Source organism: Crassostrea angulata, chromosome 2, assembly GCF_025612915.1.
Source record: "Crassostrea angulata isolate pt1a10 chromosome 2, ASM2561291v2, whole genome shotgun sequence".
NCBI lineage: Eukaryota > Metazoa > Mollusca > Bivalvia > Ostreida > Ostreidae > Magallana > Magallana angulata.
The window spans coordinates 56,646,461-56,668,316 of NC_069112.1; the positions used below are offsets into that span (position 1 = coordinate 56,646,461).

The 21,856-nt window shown below is 30.1% G+C and overlaps 1 protein-coding gene across 1 annotated transcript; it reads left to right on the forward strand.

Annotated features, from left to right (window-relative positions):
- Positions 1–772: 772 nt before the first annotated feature.
- LOC128172597 (uncharacterized) lies at positions 773–13,905 on the forward strand. The gene is made up of 6 exons (XM_052838382.1): positions 773–833; positions 3,278–3,502; positions 12,152–12,403; positions 12,886–13,023; positions 13,331–13,445; positions 13,578–13,905. Exons 1-6 carry the CDS (start codon positions 773–775, stop codon positions 13,768–13,770), a joined length of 984 nt encoding a protein of 327 aa, XP_052694342.1. The 3' UTR covers positions 13,771–13,905.
- Positions 13,906–21,856: the final 7,951 nt, after the last annotated feature.

The window sequence follows — 21,856 nt, forward strand, 5'->3', positions numbered from 1 at the left end:
TACGGTACATTATAAAGTATCCAGTAATGTTATTACATATATATATTTATGCTGCAGATTTCGTAAATAAATTCTTTACAATTTACTGATTGAATTTTATGCAATCGCTCCTATAATAATTATCTTAAGATTATCTTAAGATAAGTTAAAGTTATGACAGCTTTGTGAAACAGCTATGTCATATCTTATGATAATCATAAGTCAAATCTTATGACAATCTTAAGACATGGGTTATGATAAATCTTATGACAGCTTTGTGAAACGGGCCCCAGGACTAAAACGTACACACGCATGCATTTCAAACTTAAAGTGTTTTGCGTAAACCCTGAAGTTTAAGATGAAAAAAGCAACAACAACAACAACAACAAAAAAAGAAAAAAGGAAAAAAAAAACATACATAATTTTTAGGTAACACGTATTAACAGGGAGATCGCCTTTGTGAAACAAAGCACACGCTCAGACTCCACTTGGTAGACCAAAATACTGCAGAAAACTGAAAAATCAGACTGATTAAACATGCTCAATTCTCTAAAAAGACACGTTTACTTTACAATTGCAAGGTCAGGAGAATAAATCTCTATTTCAATAAGACTGTATGGCGGAAATAAAAAATAAATACACTGCAGTCATTAAATCAATGATATACGCTCTAATTCACACGGTTATTCAATGCTACACTGTTAACCTATTGTATACTGGGTATTATTTGTTTGAAATGCGTTATATTTTTGTACTTCCTGGATGGTGTACTGCCTTAAACACAAACATTATAATGGAGTCAGGTTTGTTGTGTTATGTGTTCTTTGCAATGTTCAGTTTTGGAAGCATGTATGGTAAGATATTTTGATGACTTATGTATTTATTGATTTAAATTCGGGATGTTTAATTTTAATTCGGTTTGCTACGTCGATTAATCGGAGCGATAGTCGGGTACTCGATGATTTATTTTAATATTGTGTGTCCTTATCAAATCAAATAATGCTACTGCCACATACATCTTAATATCTTAAACTAAAAAAATGAAAAACTTGCGATATATGTATTTGATTATAATGAATTGAAAAGTAATTTATTAAAATGCTCTGGATTTTCCTCTTTACGCATTATCAAGCTCCATTACATCTTGGACAAATCAATTGTGACTTGTTCAATGTTAGATAAATAATTGTCCATGTGTAAGCAAGTATCACAGATTAATGCTTATAAAAACAAACGCCTTGAGAGATAATTATTGTTATGATTAAATTTTCGATTTTTCAAATATATTATCTAATAAATAACTGATTAGAAGAAAGACAGATCGTTCTTATGTACAAGCACATGCATCCCCGAGTAAATTAAAATAATTCAATTAACAGATCAAACAGAGAGGAAATTTCTTTTTTTAATGTGTAGCCAACAAACTGTCATATTGATTAAAAACAAAAAATATTTTTAAATCGTATTCATTATATTTATATTACGGGTAATTGACCATAATAAGATTTCAGTCGATGATCGGTATGATTTAGCAAAAGTCGAGTGCTCGTTGACATCCCTAATTTAGTTACATATATGTACAACGATTAATCAATACAATGTAATGTGCAGGTGTTAAATACTTTTTTGTAACCTGATTCAGGTTTATCGACAGGTTTATCCATGACCAGGTATACAAGCATTCATGTTAATGAATGCCGTGATTCAATCCCTAATAAACACATACATGTATTTGTACACTGTTCTTTCATCCCATCCATATTCAACTTTCTTTAAAACCAAACACCCTCTGTTATCCAAACTGTCGATTTGAGCTTCATGTTATATTTACTACTAGATATGTACCGTTTTCCAAGATTTGTATAAAATTACGCAATGTCAGAACGTTGACATGTGTTAATGAAACAGGTGTGTTTATAATAATATTAATTTTATTAAATAGAAAATTGAAAAACTGTCAAAAAATACATGAATTGTTAGAGATGCATTTATCAATGTTGTATACAATATCATTATGCTGATTAGGTCAAACTAATGTTACATTTAAAAAATCCCTTGCCAGTGGAACTGTGAAGGTTTGTCAATCATTCTGTCCCAACTTTGTTTTCTAGAATTTATTTTCGTTACGGTTCGGCTGATTGATTTCAAACTGCATGTGTAGCTTCAGAGGCCTGCCCTACAGAGGCAGTTTAACCGTCGTCACTTTCAATAAACATGTAATGTGATTAGCACGTAATTAAATGTTGAATGTGAAAACTTATTAGATAATTGTCACAACCTATCCACGGAGAATTTACAAAATAATATAATTTACGCTAAGTGGTGAATTAGACCCCTCTCATTAATAAGTAAATCCATCGTCGCAAACCCCGGTGTAAAGTACACAATCATAAAACCGGGTGATAAGAGAGAGAGAGAGAGAGAGAGAGAGAGAGAGAGAGAGAGAGAGAGAGAGAGAGACGAAATAAATCACATGTATATTAAAAACTATGAAGGACATGTATTTTACAATTTGAATTTGATCCTACGAATCTCTCTCTCTCTCTCTCTCTCTCTCTCTCTCTCTCTCTCTCTCTCTCTCTCTCTGTGTGTGTGTAATGAGTAATCTCGATCATGACATTAGTATACTTCAACATACTATTTTATTTTTTGTTTGGGGGGGGGGGTTGTTGTTGTTGAGGTTGTAAATCTTCCAGTCTTTCTGAACTTCATCATAACCTCTATTTTGGCAGGTTGATTCTTTCAATTGAATTGTGTTTCAATTATAATTTTCATTATTTAGATGATAATAGATTGTGCTTCACTAACCGATTTTTATCGTTTTGAGGCGAATACAATTCAGGTTAAAATATGTCTGAGAAGAATAATCATAAAGATTTGCGAAGCACACAGTATTATTACTTATTCAATGGTTTATACATGTATTGTGTGTTGAAATTCAATTAAAGTTAATTAAACCATTTTATAACCAATAGATATCACTTATTTGTAGGCAAGAACATGTACGGATGATCTTTATTTAAAACAATTTAATGTCGTTAGAATACAGGTTTTCAGAACCATGAATAACTTCGTTAATTTAGATATTGCATCTTGAATTTAGAGTCTTGAATTTCGCATTTCGAATATTGATTTAACTTTCTAGGCTTTCCTACTATATGTATACCTAGCTGTTGTGAAAAAATAAGAACCTTTGCTTGACGTTTATAAAAACAATTTAAAGTTTTATTCAATATTTTTATCTGAATACGATGACTTCTTTTTACGAATACATTTCACAGTGATATTTTTTAAAAAGAAAATGTCGCATTGAACAAACCAGCATGGCAGCAGCATCCTTACAACGATGTGTGGGGAGCGGATCTCGCTGTAGACGGACGGTATACAGACCTGTCTGCTTCTGGAGGACAGTGTGTGATATCAGGAAAACACAAATCAACAGCAGAATGGCGGGTAGATCTGGAAGAAGTACTCAATATACATCACATCTTTATACAGTACAGGACGGATAATGATGACTGGGGTAAGTTTAAGATAAAAAACGTATACAGAAAAACAATAAGTAAAACCATCACTGCAATGAAATGGTTACGGTCTACAACAATTAATAGTTACACCTTTACCGCTGTTGTAGCGCATAAATACTTTTTTTCCTTCAACTAAAAAATAGGTCAGGATTAATTCTTCCTCCTTGGTTGGAAAACGCACTCCACTGTATTATTTGTTGCTCTGTAAAACATCAGTATAGAATTCCCCCTGAGCGGAAAGCCGCGTCCTGGTAAATCATTTTCCTCCTGTTTTTTTAATTACATTGCAGTTACAGTAAGTGTAATATCTTGTCCGTTTTATGTGTGATGTCTTGTCAAACATTTAATTTTTCAAAATTGAAAAGTAATCACAAACTGTTTGATAAGAGGTGCAATGTCTCATTTGATCGATTTTTGCAAGAAAATGTATATACCAGGAATTACACTATATCTAAGAAACATTCGTTGAGTCTTTGTTACATATTTACTGACATTTTTAAGCGCCAAATACATGTATCATCACACTTTATCGTTTTCAGTAACAAAAACATAGATAGAGGGGGTATTTTGGGTGATGCTTTCTAAATACTTGCGACAAGTTGATGCATACCAACACCAATCCTGAAATGACTGGGTGTTCTGTTGTTAAAAAAAAACAATCAAAACATAATAGGAAAGTTACATCAAAATTGTTGTCTCCATAGAAACAAAAGCTTTTTTTACAATTTCAAAATCTTAGAAGTTCATAAATATTTGTAAATTATGTCTTTTTAAGAAATTCTACATCTGCAATGTATTGAGAGTGATTGTAATATTGGTTTAAAAATAATCGAATCTAAGTAAGAACTATAGACAACAGTCACATGTACCATGGAAACATTAACACCATTTTTATTCAACAATTTGTATTATAGCCAAATCATGTCATTGTATCTTATTTCATTCTGTAATGATTACAAAAATGTTATTAATAAACAAGACCATATTCTATCATACTAATCAACTGAACTGAAAGCTCCTCGCACTGCATCCGTTTCTGACTGTCCGTCTTTTCACAATTCACATTTTGAACTTCATCTCCAGAACCTCTGAGCCAATTCTAACAAAACTTAACACACATTACCTAAATATTAGGGAGGTTCAAATTCGTTAAAATAAAAAGCAACATCTGTTTTTAGAGGGGATGGAAAATAAAGAACTATGTAATAATCTGCTATGATTTTAAACATTTGACCTTTAAGCTCAGTTCTACGTCAACTGCACACTTTTTGCAAAAATATATGCAGAAAGTTTTGAAGATCTTATTAAACAAGATATACACTACTTAATTGTCAAGATATTTGTTCTGTTTTCATCACAGCTACGGCTAGTGTAGCTTAGGTGAGCCACCTGGCCCTTAAGCCTCTTGTTTGCGTAACCTATTGCTATGTTAACATTTTATTATATGGTGGGAAAAAATAATCTTACATGCACATTTATCTATTACGAAGTGCGAAATTGTTGACGCGTTTCTTAATGTAAAATGTTTATTCAAATTAAGTTAATAATATATTTTGGTATTTATTTTATGTATCAGATATAGCATTTAATAGTTGTCGTATATATATAAATTATCATAAAACCCTTTGCCAATCCCTTAAGTTATACTTTCAACACTAGTAAAAGCATCTTTATTGTATTAATTCATAACTTTAATGATTAAAAAAATGCAAAAAGATGTGATTGTACAAAAATTAATATTAAATATATGTTAAAATACTTGCAAATGTACTTGTAAATAATGATACATGTGTTTACTGAATCATACTCTATGCTTAGGAATGCTTGCAATTTTCCTAGCTGCAGAATAAAGATAAATGTACAGCAAAACTCGAATATAACGAACACGGATATAGCGAATTTACGGCTATAACGAATTATTATTCATGTCCCGGCGAATTCCTTATATGAACCTTTAGAAAATTAATGTATATAACGAACACGGCTATAACGAATTTACGGCTATAACGAAGTAATTTTAAGACCCCCGCTGGCAAAATTTTAACGTATTTTATCATTTTTATAACGGATTTTTTTCCATTTCAAATTTCATTGAAGAGACATGCAATTTTAAGATGCATATATAAAATACTCAAATTCAAATAGTACACGGAATTTTTTAAAAAATTGAAATGAAATGGTTATATTGACATTTTTTGTAAATGACGGTAATACTAATTTTATAACTTACGATAGTTTAGAAAACTGTTAGCCGGAAAAACCCTTAATTATTTTATAACGAATTCGCTATAATATTTTTTACGAATTCGTTATAAACGTATAGCGAATTACGGCTATAACGAAGTTTTTTCTATGGTCCCTTGAAATTCCTTATAAATTTCGAGTTTTGCTGTACTTCTTATTATAAATCGGAATGGCTTATTCAAATAAAACTCAGCACAAGTGTTATGCATAAAATATGATTTCTCAGCAAAGAAAACATCACTTTCATCAAATTAAAACATAATGTGATTCTGTTTAAACATACTAATACTAATGCTTGTATTATAAATGAATTTTATTGAGAAATTGTCACATTTGTCATACATTGAATAGTAATTTCAAAGATTTATCAATACTACAATACTAGAATAATATATTCGAATTTTTGGCCTTTAAATACCGATAAATTAGAAGATCATTTTCTTTTGTTTGATACATTTTGATTATCAATGGTACTTGAAGTTTATCAATTTGTTGTTTTTTTTTTCTCAATTCAGCTTCGCTAATTAATTATATCAACAAAAATTCCTAAAAAGAATTCCGGAAGTTATTTAGATTTTTTTTTATTTTACAGTCTTGTGCATGCGCATTACATTCACGCTAAATCATGGGAAGCTCTTTAGTTTATGCTTCCACACTAAATAAATTCAAGAAAGATATTACAAATACGTGTGAATTTTCATTGAAAATTTGCTATATATTCTGTTCATATATATTTATGATTTTATATTAGAGAAATTATAAAAACAACAAATATACATATCAACTAAGTACTTACTTTGTGTCTTACTAATGGCAAATAAAAATTTGATTCATGCACAAAATTCACATTATATTTCTTCGGAGAGTGAAGATAGACTGTTCTATTAGAAAAATGACAAATGTCATACAGAACCGGTTCAATCGAAAGCGAGCAAAAATGGTGGTGAAAAAGTGTTGAATTCTTCATTATATGGATAATATTTTTGGATGAAAGGTATTTACAGTCTCAAAAAAGGTTTGTTATGATTAATTTGACTGTTTTTGTTTCAATGCAACCAAAATCTTTCGGAGCGATCCTGCAATTTTCTGCTTCATTACGGGTATCTGAGAGGCATTCTAACTGTAGTGAAGGCCTGTCCCGAGACACAGATTATTGCAAGGAGAGTGTCGTGAAATTAATAGCATTATTGTAGGCTTATAGCTTTGTTATGTGAATGTCAACGATAATAACGAAATGTTGATGTATCTATTTCATAAATGTTCGATATACAGTATCAACCCGTGCATACAAGTGTCAAAGTCTATTTTAAGATTATATAGGTAACGAACTTACAACCACACACAAGCACAAAATACAGCTACATGTATAAACGTTTTAGTTCCTCCTATTTGAAGGAGCATTCTCAATAATTTTAAATAATTTTCGTTTCATGGGTTCATATTTGATAAGAAACATTATATTGGTCTCAGACATCGTCTAAAACATACCTGGGGTACTTCCGAAAATGATGTGAATATTAATATTGACTTAGTTGGCAATGTTACCTTGAGAGATTTTTCAATTAAAAGTCTCTGCTTGATGAGTATTTATTAACGCGGGGGTGTTATGGAAGCATATGGGTAATTAAGCGTCTTATTTTGACTGTTACATGTATATTCAACATTTTGAAATTTAATAACTCTGTTCAATCAGATCAAAAACTTAGTAATATCCTTTAAAATAGATGCCAGTGCAATAAAATCGGGTAGTACATTACTGCCACATCGGTTTACTATCAGGTGACAACTATTAATAAGTTACGTATATTCCTTAACATATAATGAGATAGAACAACACTACCCAGCGGTTTCCAAAATACAATAAACATTCCAATGAAAACATCACAGTCTGTCGAGAACCACTGCTATAATTCTATATTCTTCTTAATTAAATATTTATTGATCCGGCTCTCAAAAAACTCTCCCAACTGTTATGCAGTTTGCACGAAAAACAGTATTGTGCATCAAAACAACAAAAAACATGGATTTAAGCAGCACTTTTCACCTTAAACATTCATTTGATCGATAAGTGTAGTTCAATATAAACGGGGTTGTGTTGTTCTAGTTTTAATATTACTATATATATCTTTAGATATGTGAACTTCAATAGATATTTATTAAATTAAGGTACCTTTGATTTTTGAATCATTTTTTTTCTGTCTGGGAGGATTCGATGTCAATTTTAGTTTCTTCATTTATGAATTTTGTAATTCTAAATACCACAGAGGAATTGACCCTGATTCCTGAATCAGTGCATGTTAAATTGCAAATTTACTGTATCATGTCGTTTAAATTCAAATATTTGTAGAAAAAAGTTAAAAGATATGTGTAATACATTTACAATCCATCCCATATCTCAATGACAATTATTCAATTTGACATAAAGACCAATAACCACAAGACAATTTTAAAAAGTACATTTATGTACATATTAATACATTAGCTACATGCATTTTGATAAATTACCATGATTAATCTTTAAAAACACCCCCCCCCAAAAAAAAACAAAACAAAAAAACAAATTAAAAAAAAAAGAAAACAGAATAACAACTAGACACGATCTCGTTGCGAGCAACGAGGAGGTCTTCCGTCTGATTTTAGAATTTGAAATATATTTTCGATCTTCATTTTGCTATTTAACAGCTAATAATGATTGAGAATAGAAAAACGGGTCTACATTCTAAGGGCCATATACTATTTTGTTTCAGGGATAAGAGCTTTGTTCAACAATGTGTTTAGAAATTCGTCACCATTCTTGAGATATCTGAGAAAAAAAATTTAGGGGCCAGTCCCTTACCTCCTTATTGGAGCCGCTGAACCAAATTTTGAAGGTTGCATTTTGTAAAGTACATCATTTTGAGCATCTTTTCTTCTACGCTGCATTTCAAAATATTTTCCTTTTTGAGATATAGCTGGTCATAGTTTATGGACGCTTGACCCTTAAAAAATCCTTATTCCATAACACATGAATAAATCATTACATTACCTGGATACAGAACTGTAAGATAAACATATTTAATTTGCTGCTATATGCTTTCATTAAATTTCCCTCAGTAAAGAGCTACACATGAAAATTTTTAGAGCCCTTTAGTTCCCTAATTTTAAGGGCCAGCCCCTTTTTTGATATTAAATAAAAGGTCATTTAAATCTCAACACATTTTGTTCAACAACTGTTTGGAAATTCGTTACCTTTCTTGAGATATATGGGAAAGAACGTTAAAGGGGCTGATTCCTGAACTCCTTATAGGGGCTGTTTAACGAAATTTTGAAAATCGCATATTATTTAGTACATCATTCTGAGCATCTTTTCTTCTATACTGCATTTCAAAATATTTTTCCTTTCTGAGATATATGTGATTTCTGGACTTTTGGCCCCTAAAAACCCCTAATAACGCAACACATGATAAAATCATTACATTGCTTGGATACATAACTGTAAAATAAACATATTTGCTTCTATAATTGTTCACAAAATATCCCTCAGTAAAGGGCTACAGATGAAAGACTTTAGAGCCCTTTTGTCCCCTAATTTTAAGGACCAGCCCCTTTTTCTTGATATCAAATGAAAGGTCTTGCAAAAATAAACTTTTTTTGCATTACATGTGTAAACAAAATATTTTTCAGAAAAGAGATAAACTAAGAAAACCATGAAAAATTACGACTTTTTTTAGTCTCAATTTTCGGGACCAGGCGAGCTTTAACGCCGTTTGAGCATGACAAATATGAATGCTAAATAGCATATCTACAATCTCTTGTCTACAATCCCTGAAAGTTTGAACTCAATTTCTTTTACCGTTTAGGAGGAGATCCCTGGACAAGCCGACCCTCTGAAAATCGCTAAAACGTCATTATCTCAAGAACGGAAGTGACGTCATCAAAATAAAAAAAGATGTTTTTAGTTCAAATAAATATCTATCGGATCTAAAAGTTTCATGAAAATTGATTGAGCCATCTCCGAGAAATCGCCTGCACAAAAATGCGTAAGAAAAAAAACCAAGAATAATAATAGGGAACTAGAGCAAAGCTCGTTGCAAAGCAACGAGTGGGTCTTCCGTTAATGTCGGAAGTAAAGCTGGAAGTTCCTGTAAGAAGCAGAGCTCTTAAACCAATAACAAGAGTAACTTAAAGAAAAATATGCAAACAATCGAATATTCCTGGTACGACTTATCAAAATACGAATGATTTTTAGTACGACTTGACAAAAACCTTTCCGATTTTAAGAACGACTGAACAAAAAAAAATCCGAATGTGTTCAGGTACGACTTATCAATTATTTTTGGTACGAGTTAATTTTACTTTGAACATTACGCTATTTTTTAAACCAAGGCCGCGGAATCAAAATTTCCGGAAAAATCAATTTTTAAACCCTGATATCTCTGTAATGCATCGTCTGATTTGAAAACGGCTTTCAGTGTTAGATTCAGCTTAATAAGCTCTACAAAACACATATTCTTTTTCGATTTGATCAGAAAATTCATTTTTTCGAAAAATTTGTTTCACTTCCGGTTTCGACCGGAAGTGACAAAATACATTTTTTTGGTCAAATGCCATAAGTAAATCCGCAGATTTACAATCACAGAAAATTTCAAGTCTTTATAAACAACCGTTTACTAGAAAAGTCCTGGACAAAATCACTTTTTGAAAATTTTTAAAATGACGTAACTAGAAAACGGAAGTGATTTAATGACTGAAACTGTAAAAGCTCCAAGGGACAACAATTTAACATAATCTCTGAAAATTTCTTGCAAATCGGTTGAATAGTTTTTGAGATATAAAGCAAAAAAGAAGTCAGAAGGAAAAACAAGAAGATTAATAATAATAAAAAAAAAAAACAATAGAATAACAAGAGGGTCTTCCGTTGAAAACGGAAGACCCTAAAAAGAAACAAAGCAATAACAATAAGGTCTTCCGTTGGAAACGGAAGACCTTAATAACTTTGGTAAACATATTTCATTTTTCTTAATATGACAGAAAACTTAAAAGGAAGTAACAATATTTGCTTTCTCCAAAACTGAGAAACTACCATAGTTGATTTCATGCCACCACATGCATGAATTTCAAAGCATTTTACACAAATGCACATGTAACAAACAGTTTGTGAATTATTTTGAAAATAAATATGTGTTCATAATATAAGCATATATGAAAACGTTTTTTCCCCAACAATTTTCTTATTGACAGATGACACATGCGCGTTTCATTTGTATGTATATTATCCAAGCTTTTATGGTGGAAGGGGAGTATTTCATTATATTATACCAGAACATGTGATAGCTATATTTTTGATCAGACTTTTCTTTGCACCTCAAACTTTGTGGACTTGATTCTCTTTTTATGTGTTAATTTTCTAGCTTACTTTTAGACAGGGATTGGAGGAACTAAAAGGGAAATGACTCATATATTTTTTTTTAATTTTAGATTATAATTGAATAAGAAAACATTATCATTACATACATGCAATTAAATTAATTTCTAATAGAGCATTGTAATTAATATGCATAACTGATATCCGATTACAAACCAGAAGTAACAAGTATTCATTACGTCCGTCTACACTATATAAACATGCTAAGGCATAGGATAGGATTTCAGAAACACTTATAGTGGTTCATTTTAAAGCTGTAGTGACAATATCTATGGGTCATAACAAAAATAAGGTTGAAATATTGAAACTTTTGGGATAAAAACAAACGTTCTTAACATGCTTCCTCAACACTGCTCTTTTGGGTCTCTCAGCACATAAGAGTTCTATACTGCAAAGGTAGATAACCCATTTTCCAAAAATATAACCATTTTTGACCTAATTACATCAAAACCCAAAAGGTAGCTTCCCTATCATGATTTACATTTTAGATAGCGGAAATTTAAATGATTTTAATTATTTGCCAGTGAAACGTTGAGCTTGCCGCATTTTTTTTTATAATTGTTTAGTAAAAATGGTCAGTTTTAATAAGAATTAAAGTTTGGGTCGAGTTTCCATGACAAGTGGTCAGTACATGTATAAAGGCAACTTAACATGTGATTTTTAAATAGTTTAATAAGGTCTACAATTTGGAATAATTTCGACAAAATCGTTATCTATGCCTGCTGAAAATGTTTAAGTGCTTACAAGGAATGGCTCTTAACTATGATAAAACTGGTTGCTAAGGTAGTATTTTAATTTTTTGGAAAATGATTACAAATTACACTTTTAAAAAGAAAAATAAGCATTTTTTCTGTATTTTTTTAAAATTAAATTATTGATGGTTTAGTTATTATTCTTTTGCTTTCATATTTTCTGGTATCGCAATGTTAAGATATATTGAATGTGCAACAAGTTCTTTAGTGATAAAACTCTTTTTTAAAATGTTGTTTTACTTCAGATACAAAAAATGGTTACACCACAAGATTCTTGGGATTCTCTGTTTACGTGTCGAATACAACAAAAAAAGAAAACGGAAAACTCTGTTTTAGAGACGCCAGCTATACCAGGGCCACAATACCAAATCCTACAAACATAACGTGTGCCATACACGGGAGATATGTTATCTACTACAACAACAGGACTCACCCACCGTATCCTGCTGGGTATGGTCAGTACGCTTTCAACGAACTCTGTGAACTGGAGGTTTATGGTCAGTAAAATCAGATTAAAGTGATGTAAACTTATCATAGTAACATATCTGTGTTTTGGATCATTTTTATTTTCAAAAATATGCTTGATCGCTAAAAAACTTTTAAAAATTGTTTTGGGCGACAAAGGTTTCAGACCATAAGAATTTAGTCAAAATGCACATTTATTTTTATTTCAATTACCCGATTTGTGTTTCTCAACACAATGTCAAAAAAGGAATCTTTAGTCCGAAATCAAATGTTTGTATACATGTTAAATTTTTTTGTTAAAGTGTCAACTGGTCAGCAAATAATTATTGTATTTTTGATTTGAAAACATTTATGGTTTTAAGTTTGACACAGTTCCTTGGTTATCAAATATGTGTTTCCTTTTTTAATACAACACTTTCAGTGTCTTAAAATTTGACAATAATATATTTGTAACATGTAATACCGGTATTCAAATTTCGCCCCAACGCAATATTATGTCAAATATTTTCACAAGGTTGTCCCACACCAGGATATTACGGAGAGAGCTGTTCCTTACCTTGTCCACAGAACTGCCAGGAAAGAAATTGTAACATCGTAGATGGAACGTGCCTTGGTTGTAATGATGGATACAAGGGACCAACATGTGATGAAAGTATTAACTTCACTTTTCACAGTCTACCTTTATATATTGAAAACTATACTGTCATCATATATTCATTTTCTAATGTTGTTTAACTTAAATTTCCCATGCTATACTGGTATTATACTGATGTATTTAAAAAGATATAATTGGAATTTTTTTTTATTTTTTTTTATTTTGTAAAACGAATATTGCAAATGATAATGAAAGTTTTACAAAGTATTGCAATCAATAAATGCATGTACATGTGATTCCCCTTTTGAAATAATATTTTGTTGATCTGTTGATATGACCTTTTGAACTTGAGTTTGTTTTCCAGAGTTGATGTCATCTTCTAGTCATCCTGCATCAACCAGACAATTATCAATTGCACTTTATGCCTGTGTTACCATTATCATTCTTAGTGTAACACTTAATGTGTTTTTCATAATCAGGTAAGCAAATATTTTAATTTTTTTTTTTAATTCTCAATTGACTTTCATCAATTATGTTAAATTTGTTTCTTCAAAATTATTCATAAAAATGCGTAAACATATGCATAAAAATAATTATATATTCCTTTCTAGACAACAAAGAGACAGCTTATGCATAAAACAAACGAGCAAAGAAAACCTTGATAAACGCTTCGTTGGAAGAATCAAGGGTACAGAACAGTTGGATATTTTTTCAAAGTCCACGTATGACACAGCTGAAGACAACACTGCGTATCAAGAGCTTGGCGAAATAACGAAAGAAACCCAGTATGATAAACTATCTTGACAAAATCCATGTAAAACCAGAGTACAATTATGTGTAAACACTCCATTAATCGAATCTTATTGTAAACGACATTTCCAAGATAAAGCTAGACTAAGATACAAGTGATAAACACAACATAACACTGTGCCATTAGGTTAACTGAATAGTTTGGAAAGGTGACTGAATGGCATAGCTATGCCATTCAGTCAAGACTCAGTTACCTTTCAGTTATATTTCATTTCACTGAATGACACAGTTTCACCCCGTGAAAAAAATCCATCCACGCATTTATCTATCTATCTATCTATCTATCTATCTATCTATCTATCTATCTATCTATCTATCTATCTATCTGTCTGGAATATATAACATATTTTTATGAAACCTTTTGTTTAAAAAAAAAGCCAATAAACCATGTACATGTATTAACTAGCTTTATATCTAACCAGGATCTCTATAATAATTCATCAATTCATAATACGTTTTCAGGCATGTTTTGTATTTCTTAAGGTACAATTTGCAGCTTGTTGCCACAAACCTCACTATACTACTTTTTTTCAAGAGAAAACACTTTTTTATTTATGTTTCTTTTCTTGAAAAATTGTCGTACAATTCTATTAAATGGAATAACTATGGAATAACTATAAATGATAGAGGTTGTAAATTATACATGTAGACACTCATTGTCATCTCATTCTGAATACAAAAATACATTTAGATATATTTGTTTGTCAATCCTTGTTCAGTCAAGATTTTACCATTTCCCGACCACTGAAACCTGGGGAGGACCATGATCTATATCGCAATTTGTCAATTTCTTGACTTTTGTCAATTTTTCTAGACTTTATTTTACTATGGTTCGGCGAATTAATGTCAACCGTTTTGTGTAGCTCCTTAGTGATCCTTTCGATAAAGTAAGATTTTGTTTTTGGTTTTTTTACGCCTTGTAAATGGCATTAACTCAACTAATTAATATCAAAAGGAATTGTTCTAAAAATCATAAATTCATACAAATAGAAATTAAAGAAATATACATTTTGATATTTAGATATTATTTATCTATTTACTTCTACTATCGTCACCTTTTATGCGCAAGGTTTCGTATAACCACTTGTAAACAAGAATTTCATTGTGACGTCACTTTTTATTTCCGCCCGGATTCAGCAGATGGTGCGGAAATTAACACCCGGCTTGTTAATCAGATTTTGCGTTATAAGCGACATAAAAATAATGTATATCATGTACTAAAACCAAGTTGTTTATAGCAATTGTTATTTACACAGATCCCTCAGCTATTACTCAGTGAACGATGCGATGAAGAATATTGACTTACATAAATGCTATTGATAGTCTGTTAAAATAATTATAGTTTAGAACAATAAAAGTGTAGATATTATCGATGTTGCCGATATTAACAATATTGTTTAGATATCAATTATTCAGCATCGCCAATGAATAAAAAATGAAATTCTCATGAAAACAAATATAAAAAAGAAGGTGAAATTGGATGCTGAATTCGCTGTTATATCAGCATAAAATATATTATTGCTCAGCGATGATCATCATATTGAATGCCACTATGTCCAACAAACAAAAATTGTTAACTAAGTGTTGACAGCTGAATTTCTTTTATATAAATGTCGTCTATATCGTTGGACGATGGTACATTATTTGATTATTCTTCTTTCATATAACGAATATCGTATCCGCGAAGACAACAAGTTTCTTTTTCTTTTTTTAAAGTTATAACTCAATTATTATCAAAGTCAATTTGAATATAAACAACATAAAGGGGATTTTTAAGGGTTTTAGGAGGACAATTTAAAGCTTTGGTCTTTTTTTTTATATATAAATGTAAGTTTAAGATTTAGTAACGTAGTCGGCATTTAAATGTCATTCTAAAGTATAATGTATCTGTATTAGAGATATTTTTTCGGCATTCGGTTAAACGTTAGCACCAGTAATATGTCATTTACAATTTTATTCAAACACACGATATTTGAAAATATGTACACTTGTTAAAACCTGGGCAAAATTTGTTCGTGAAATGTTTTGTCAATGTTAAATTCATGATTTTTTTAAGGGGTGCGGAGTTAAAATTATTATTATACATAAGATAAGAGTGGATACTCAATATCAACATGAACATACAACCACACAGTACATCATCATAGATACACAGACAGATAATTCATATATATATATATATATATATATATATATATATATATATATATATATATACATGTGTTTTAATGTGACACACATATCAAAAGGTTTCACTACCATCTGTCAAAGTATGTGTCAATGTTCGAAACCCATGGTATATAACTGAAAGTCTTTCATTGGATATAAAAAAAAAGAAGATAAAACTGCATGAACATTATGACAAAGTACTGTAAAGGTATTACATTTGGGTGTGTATTAAAATTAGCGTTTTGTGCGGTAATACGGCTTCCGCTAAATCAAGAACATCGCTCAATGTCATACATACATGTAATAGTAACATTTAGGAATAAGCTAATTTAAATCCACGCGAACTTGTTCAAAAACTTTTTGCCGCTAAATATCGTACACTCCAAATTGAATATGTTTACAGTAATCTTTTTAATAGACACTCAGAAGGATTGAATTTTTACTTCTAAATTTTCAATTCTACAGTGCAATTTGCCATTGTATTTTTAAATTGTGAATGCTATTAAAGAGAGGAAGATATTATAAAGCTTCGTTGTTTTGTTGTCATCACCAGAAAAACAAACTGACATTTCTTAAAAACAAAAATAGTAATATTTAAACATAAGCTTGCCATATGCTAAACATGTTTTACATTTACACAATAAAAAATTAGATATTTTACATTTTCTATCATATTTTGCATTTGTTATTTACCCCTTTATTCCACTTACTAATTAACAGTTTAATTTAGTTAATTGTTTAGAAGTTTATAATTAAATTGCGCTATACTTTTATCTTTGACATTTTTAAATTTTGTTGAAATATATTGATTTCGAAACTTCCTTATCTGAGATTTGGAAATCCATACCAAGCTTTCCTTGTGAACTGAACTATGTAATTTGAGCTTTACAAGCTTTGAATGAAACCATTTCGTTTTGTATTCCTTGTCCTTCTGTTGCATTTTGATGTAGGGGATTTTAGAAAAAATCATACATGAATTCAAATTTCTTAAGCACTTTTCATATTATATTATATTCGCAGATCCAGTTTGTTATTTTGTTTAACCTAATATTTCTTTTGTATATTTTTAAGCTTCCGTTTTCTTTGAAAATGTCTTTAACATACAACATTCTGCTTTTAATCCATTCATCAAAGCATAACTTTTTACTTTTAAAAGTAAAGAAAGTATTAGACTAAATTGGTTGCAATGAAAAACGATTCCGTATTTATTGAGCGACCTGTCATTATTTTGATTGAAATCGTTACATAAATTAAAACAGGTAAAACTTGTTAATAGAATTCTGGAAAGTGTTTTTAGCATGCCATAATTTTCATTCGATTTTTCTGTTATGCTCAATTTTCAAAGTTTTAAAAAGAAAGTTCCATTCAACTGAGTCGAAAGCTTTTTCAAAGTCTAGAAATAATAGTATACCGTTTTGATTATTATTTTCATAATATTTTAAATTGTGACGTATATATAAGCTTTGCGATGCTTCCAATATATCTCCCTTTTATATACATGCCGTTTGTTATTTTCTATATAGTAATAACTTCAATAACTTTTTGAAGACGGCGGACAAATATAAAGGCAATTATTCTGTAACAAGTATTAATGAGACTAATTGGTGTATAGTTTGTAGGCAGTGTCCCTTATCCTTTTTTGTGAAATAAAGTTAACACGTTTTGAATTAAGCATATTATGAACAAGTGTTGATATTTTATCCCCAAAACATTGATATAAATCTACTGGTAATCTGTCTATATATGGTGATTTATTATATTGCATGTTTATTACGGTATCTCTACACTCTTCTAAGCTTGTTTTATTTATGTAGATAACATTTTTGAAAAAAAAAGTAAACAAGTATGTAAAATATGTTTAAATTCAAAGCATTGTGTATTTTCCGATTTCTAAGAATTAGTTACAAAAATGCATTATCTTTTTTAGAGAAGGGAATGAGTCCGACATTAGGTCTATTTTTTAAACGTTTGATGCACTGTTGCAACCACTATTGAAATAAAACCACTATTGAAATAAATTATTTCAATAGTGGTTGGGAATGTATTTCATTAGAAAAATCACATTGCAACCACTATTGAAATAAAACCACTATTGAAATACATTGTAAAATATTTTAATAGTGGTTGGGGACGTATTTCATTAGAAGAATCACTTTGCAACCGCTATTGAAATACAACTATTATTGAAGTAATGATTTGAAAAGAAGTTAGGGATGTATTTCATTATAATAGCTACTTTACAGACACCATTAAAATTCAACTACAATTAAATTTATTTTTTCAATCGTAGATGGGAATGAATTTCTTTATAAATATAACCATGTAATCACTATTATAACACATTTGGGAAAAAAAAGACAATTTCAAATACACAATTAAGGTACTAAAGACTTGCATATTTTATGGTAATAATAAACAAAACTATGAAATAAATGTACTTGTTTTAGGATTTTCACTGTTTTGCAGAAATAACCAATCCTCGCAGATTAACATATAGAATTGTTTTCATATTTTTTCTTTACCTTTCTAAACATATATCATGTTTTATGAAAATTATTTGTACTAGAAGACAACGTTGTAAATTGCCAGAACTTCTATTCAAAATCTCTGCACATTTAAAAATAATTTATAGCTTATATATCATTATAGATACATGTATATGTTATAATGAATATCACTATTTAGATAAATGATTTCAATAGTGGTTGGGAATGTACTTCATTATGACAAATATTGAATTAAACAAATTATTTTAATTGTGGTTTGATATGCGCCTCATTATAACCACTATTGAAATAATTTATTTCAATAGTGGTTAAGGATGCGGTTCATTACATCCATTATTGAAAGAAAATATTTCAATAGTGGTAAGGATGCAGGTAATTTTAATGTCTATTATTCCGACTGTGCATAACACTTTCGGTTCCAGATGACAGGTGGTATGGGAAACACGACCATATAGAGGTAGTCAAAGAACATCATAATCAAAAAAGAATTCATCATCTCATAAGACATACTTCTTTTCTTAAGAAACTCCCATAGCAGAAAGGAAAGTGTTTCAAACAGACATAATAATAGACATGAAACTGAAATGCATATTCAACCACTTTTGAAATACTTTATTTCAATAGTGGTTGAAATGAAAGGTATCCCCAACCACTATTGAAATAAATTATTTCAATAGTGGTTGAAATGAATCGCATCCTTAACCACTATTGAAATAATATATTTCAATAGTGGTCGTAGTGAAGTAACCCCCAACCCCTATTGAAATAATTTATATTAATAGTGATATTTATAATAATATTTATCAATAAATAATTATTCAATATACAGGGGGTTTGAATAGAAGTTCTGGCAATTTACAAGATGTTCACAATTTTGCAAATAATATACAATATCATAGGACATGATATGTTTGTAGAAAGAGAAATGTAAAGAAAAAAATGTAAATTTTCAAAGAAGAAATTCATTCTATGCTACGATTGAAAAAATTATTTAATTGTACTTGTACTTCAACAGTGTCTGTAAATTGATTTTCAAAATGGAATACATCCCAGAATACTATTTAAATATTTTTTTGAGTAGTGGCTGTATTTCAATAGTGGTTGTAAAGTGATTCTTCAGATGAAATACATTCCCAACCAGTATTGAAATATTTTATTTCAATAGTGATTTATTTCAATAGTGGTTGTAAAGTGATTTTTCTAATGAAATGCATTCCCAACCACTATTGAAATAATTTATTTTAATAGTGGTTTTATTTCAATAGTGGTTGCAACAATGCACCGAACAAAGAAACCTGCAGATTTGATTTTTTGAAAGGAATGAACAGATTTATCATTAAGAATTCTATAAACACAGAAAATATTATCTTATGTGGAGATTTTAACTGTCATCTTGATGGGGAAAATACTGATAAAAGTTCAAAAATATTGAGCGACATTATTGTCAGTTTACATTTAAATGACTTATGGAAAGATAAGTATGTAAATAGCAATGGTTACACCTTGTGCGATGCAAACAATATACCAAAAAGCCGTATTGATTATATCTTTATAAGTACATCTTTGTTGATAAAAATAAAACAAATAAATATTCGTTGTCTTCGTGATGGAAAAAAATTATTTGATTTCATGTCAAAAAAATTCACATAATATTTCCTAGGAGAGTGAAGATAACAATTTTTATTTTTAAAATGATAAATGTTTTACCGTTCCGATTTAACGATATAGAATGTGTTGCGTGTATTGTCTCTGTAGCAAAGAAAATATGTGTACGTTGGCGAGAAAATGGAGAATTCTTCCTTTAAACTTTTTGATGAAAGGTATTTACAGTCTTAAAAAGATTTTTATGATTAATTTGACTATTATCTTCAATGCAACTTCCTTACCTTTCTCCAGAATCGTTCGGAGTGATTCTGCAATTATCCGCTACATTACGGGTATATGGGATGCATTATAACTGTGGCGAGGGCCTTTCCCGAGACACAGTTAGATTATTCTAACTCATATATATATATATATATATATATATATATATATATATATATATATATATATATATATATATATATATATATATATACTTTATTTCTTGCTTTTTTTGGGGGGGGGGGGTTGTTGTGTCTCTTGACAGGAAACGGACAAACGGAAATGCTCAGTGAAAATAAAAAGTTAGTATTTTATGACCATTAGACACTTGTACTTTATTGTTTATCAATTTTACTAAAATTGTCAAAGAAAAACAGTGAAACTTTCAAACAGCTTGATTTGTTTGAACCCTTCCGGTGAGGACTGGAAGTGACGGCTGACAAAATGAAAGCAATTAAACGCATTTTCTATCGAATGTCTATTATCTGTATAAGTTTCGTGTATTGATCACTTGACTTTCTGAGATTTCGTGGGTAAAACATTTATCTAAAAAACGCTTTCTGATATTTGAGATATCCCACTGAAAGTAGAATTATTTTGTTTTTATTTGAAATCGGATACATGACAAATGTAAGGATTATTACTTATATTTCAATTCTATATGAAACAAATTAAATGCAAAATAAAAAACAATTTTTAAGGTGCTTCCGGTGACTACCAGAAGTTCTGACGAACAAAACAAAATAGTTTAAAGACATTTACAACTATAGTTCTATAATCCCGCAAAGTCTGAATGCTCAAGTCCTTATCATTTTTGAGATCTCAATGTAACAGGCTTTTTTGTCGCGGGACAGGAAACGGACGACAGGAAATGAACTTTGTAAAAATTAAAAATTGGATACTTGATATATAATTTATTTCTATCACTCCTTAAAATTTCAAGAAAATCTATTGAGCCATCTCTGAGAAATCGTGTGTACCAAGAAGGGAAACAAAATTCGTACCAAATTTTCGAGTGAGCTTTTAAAAAAGGCGCCAATGGCGTAAATCAAAAACAAAAGGCACAACTTCAGACTATGGTCTACCTATCCTAAAAATTTCATATTCATATCTCTGATAGTTTTCGAGATGAAGCGTGCACAAAATGGGTCGAAAAAGTGACAAAATCAGCAATAAATCGGTACCGAAATTGACGACGGCAAAAATATTAAAAAAATAATAACTTCAGATCACTCCCTATCATCTGTGAAAAAAATTTTGTAAATCGGTTGGATAGTTTCCGAGAAATCGCGTGCACAAAATTTGTGGAAAAAAAATAAGAAGAAGAAGAGACTGTACAAAAACTATAAGGCTTTCCGTTGGTAACGGAAGACCTTATTATAATAATAAACTGTACGAAAACTATAAGGTCTTCCGTTGGAAAACGGAAGACCTTAATTTACACTGCATGCATTAAACCACCCTCTTTAACAGTTATACATGCTCTAATTCATATGGTTATTCATGGCTAAACAGTGTACCTTTGGTATATTATTTGT

Excerpts from the sequence above, each read along its gene's own strand:
- LOC128172597 (XM_052838382.1), top strand. The coding sequence starts at position 773 with ATGGAGTCAGGTTTGTTGTGTTATGTGTTCTTTGCAATGTTCAGTTTT. Across the intron at positions 834-3,277 it reads CAGTTTTGGAAGCATGTATG|AAAATGTCGCATTGAACAAA; the intron begins GTAAGATATTTT and ends TTTTTTAAAAAG. Across the intron at positions 3,503-12,151 it reads GACGGATAATGATGACTGGG|ATACAAAAAATGGTTACACC; the intron begins GTAAGTTTAAGA and ends GTTTTACTTCAG.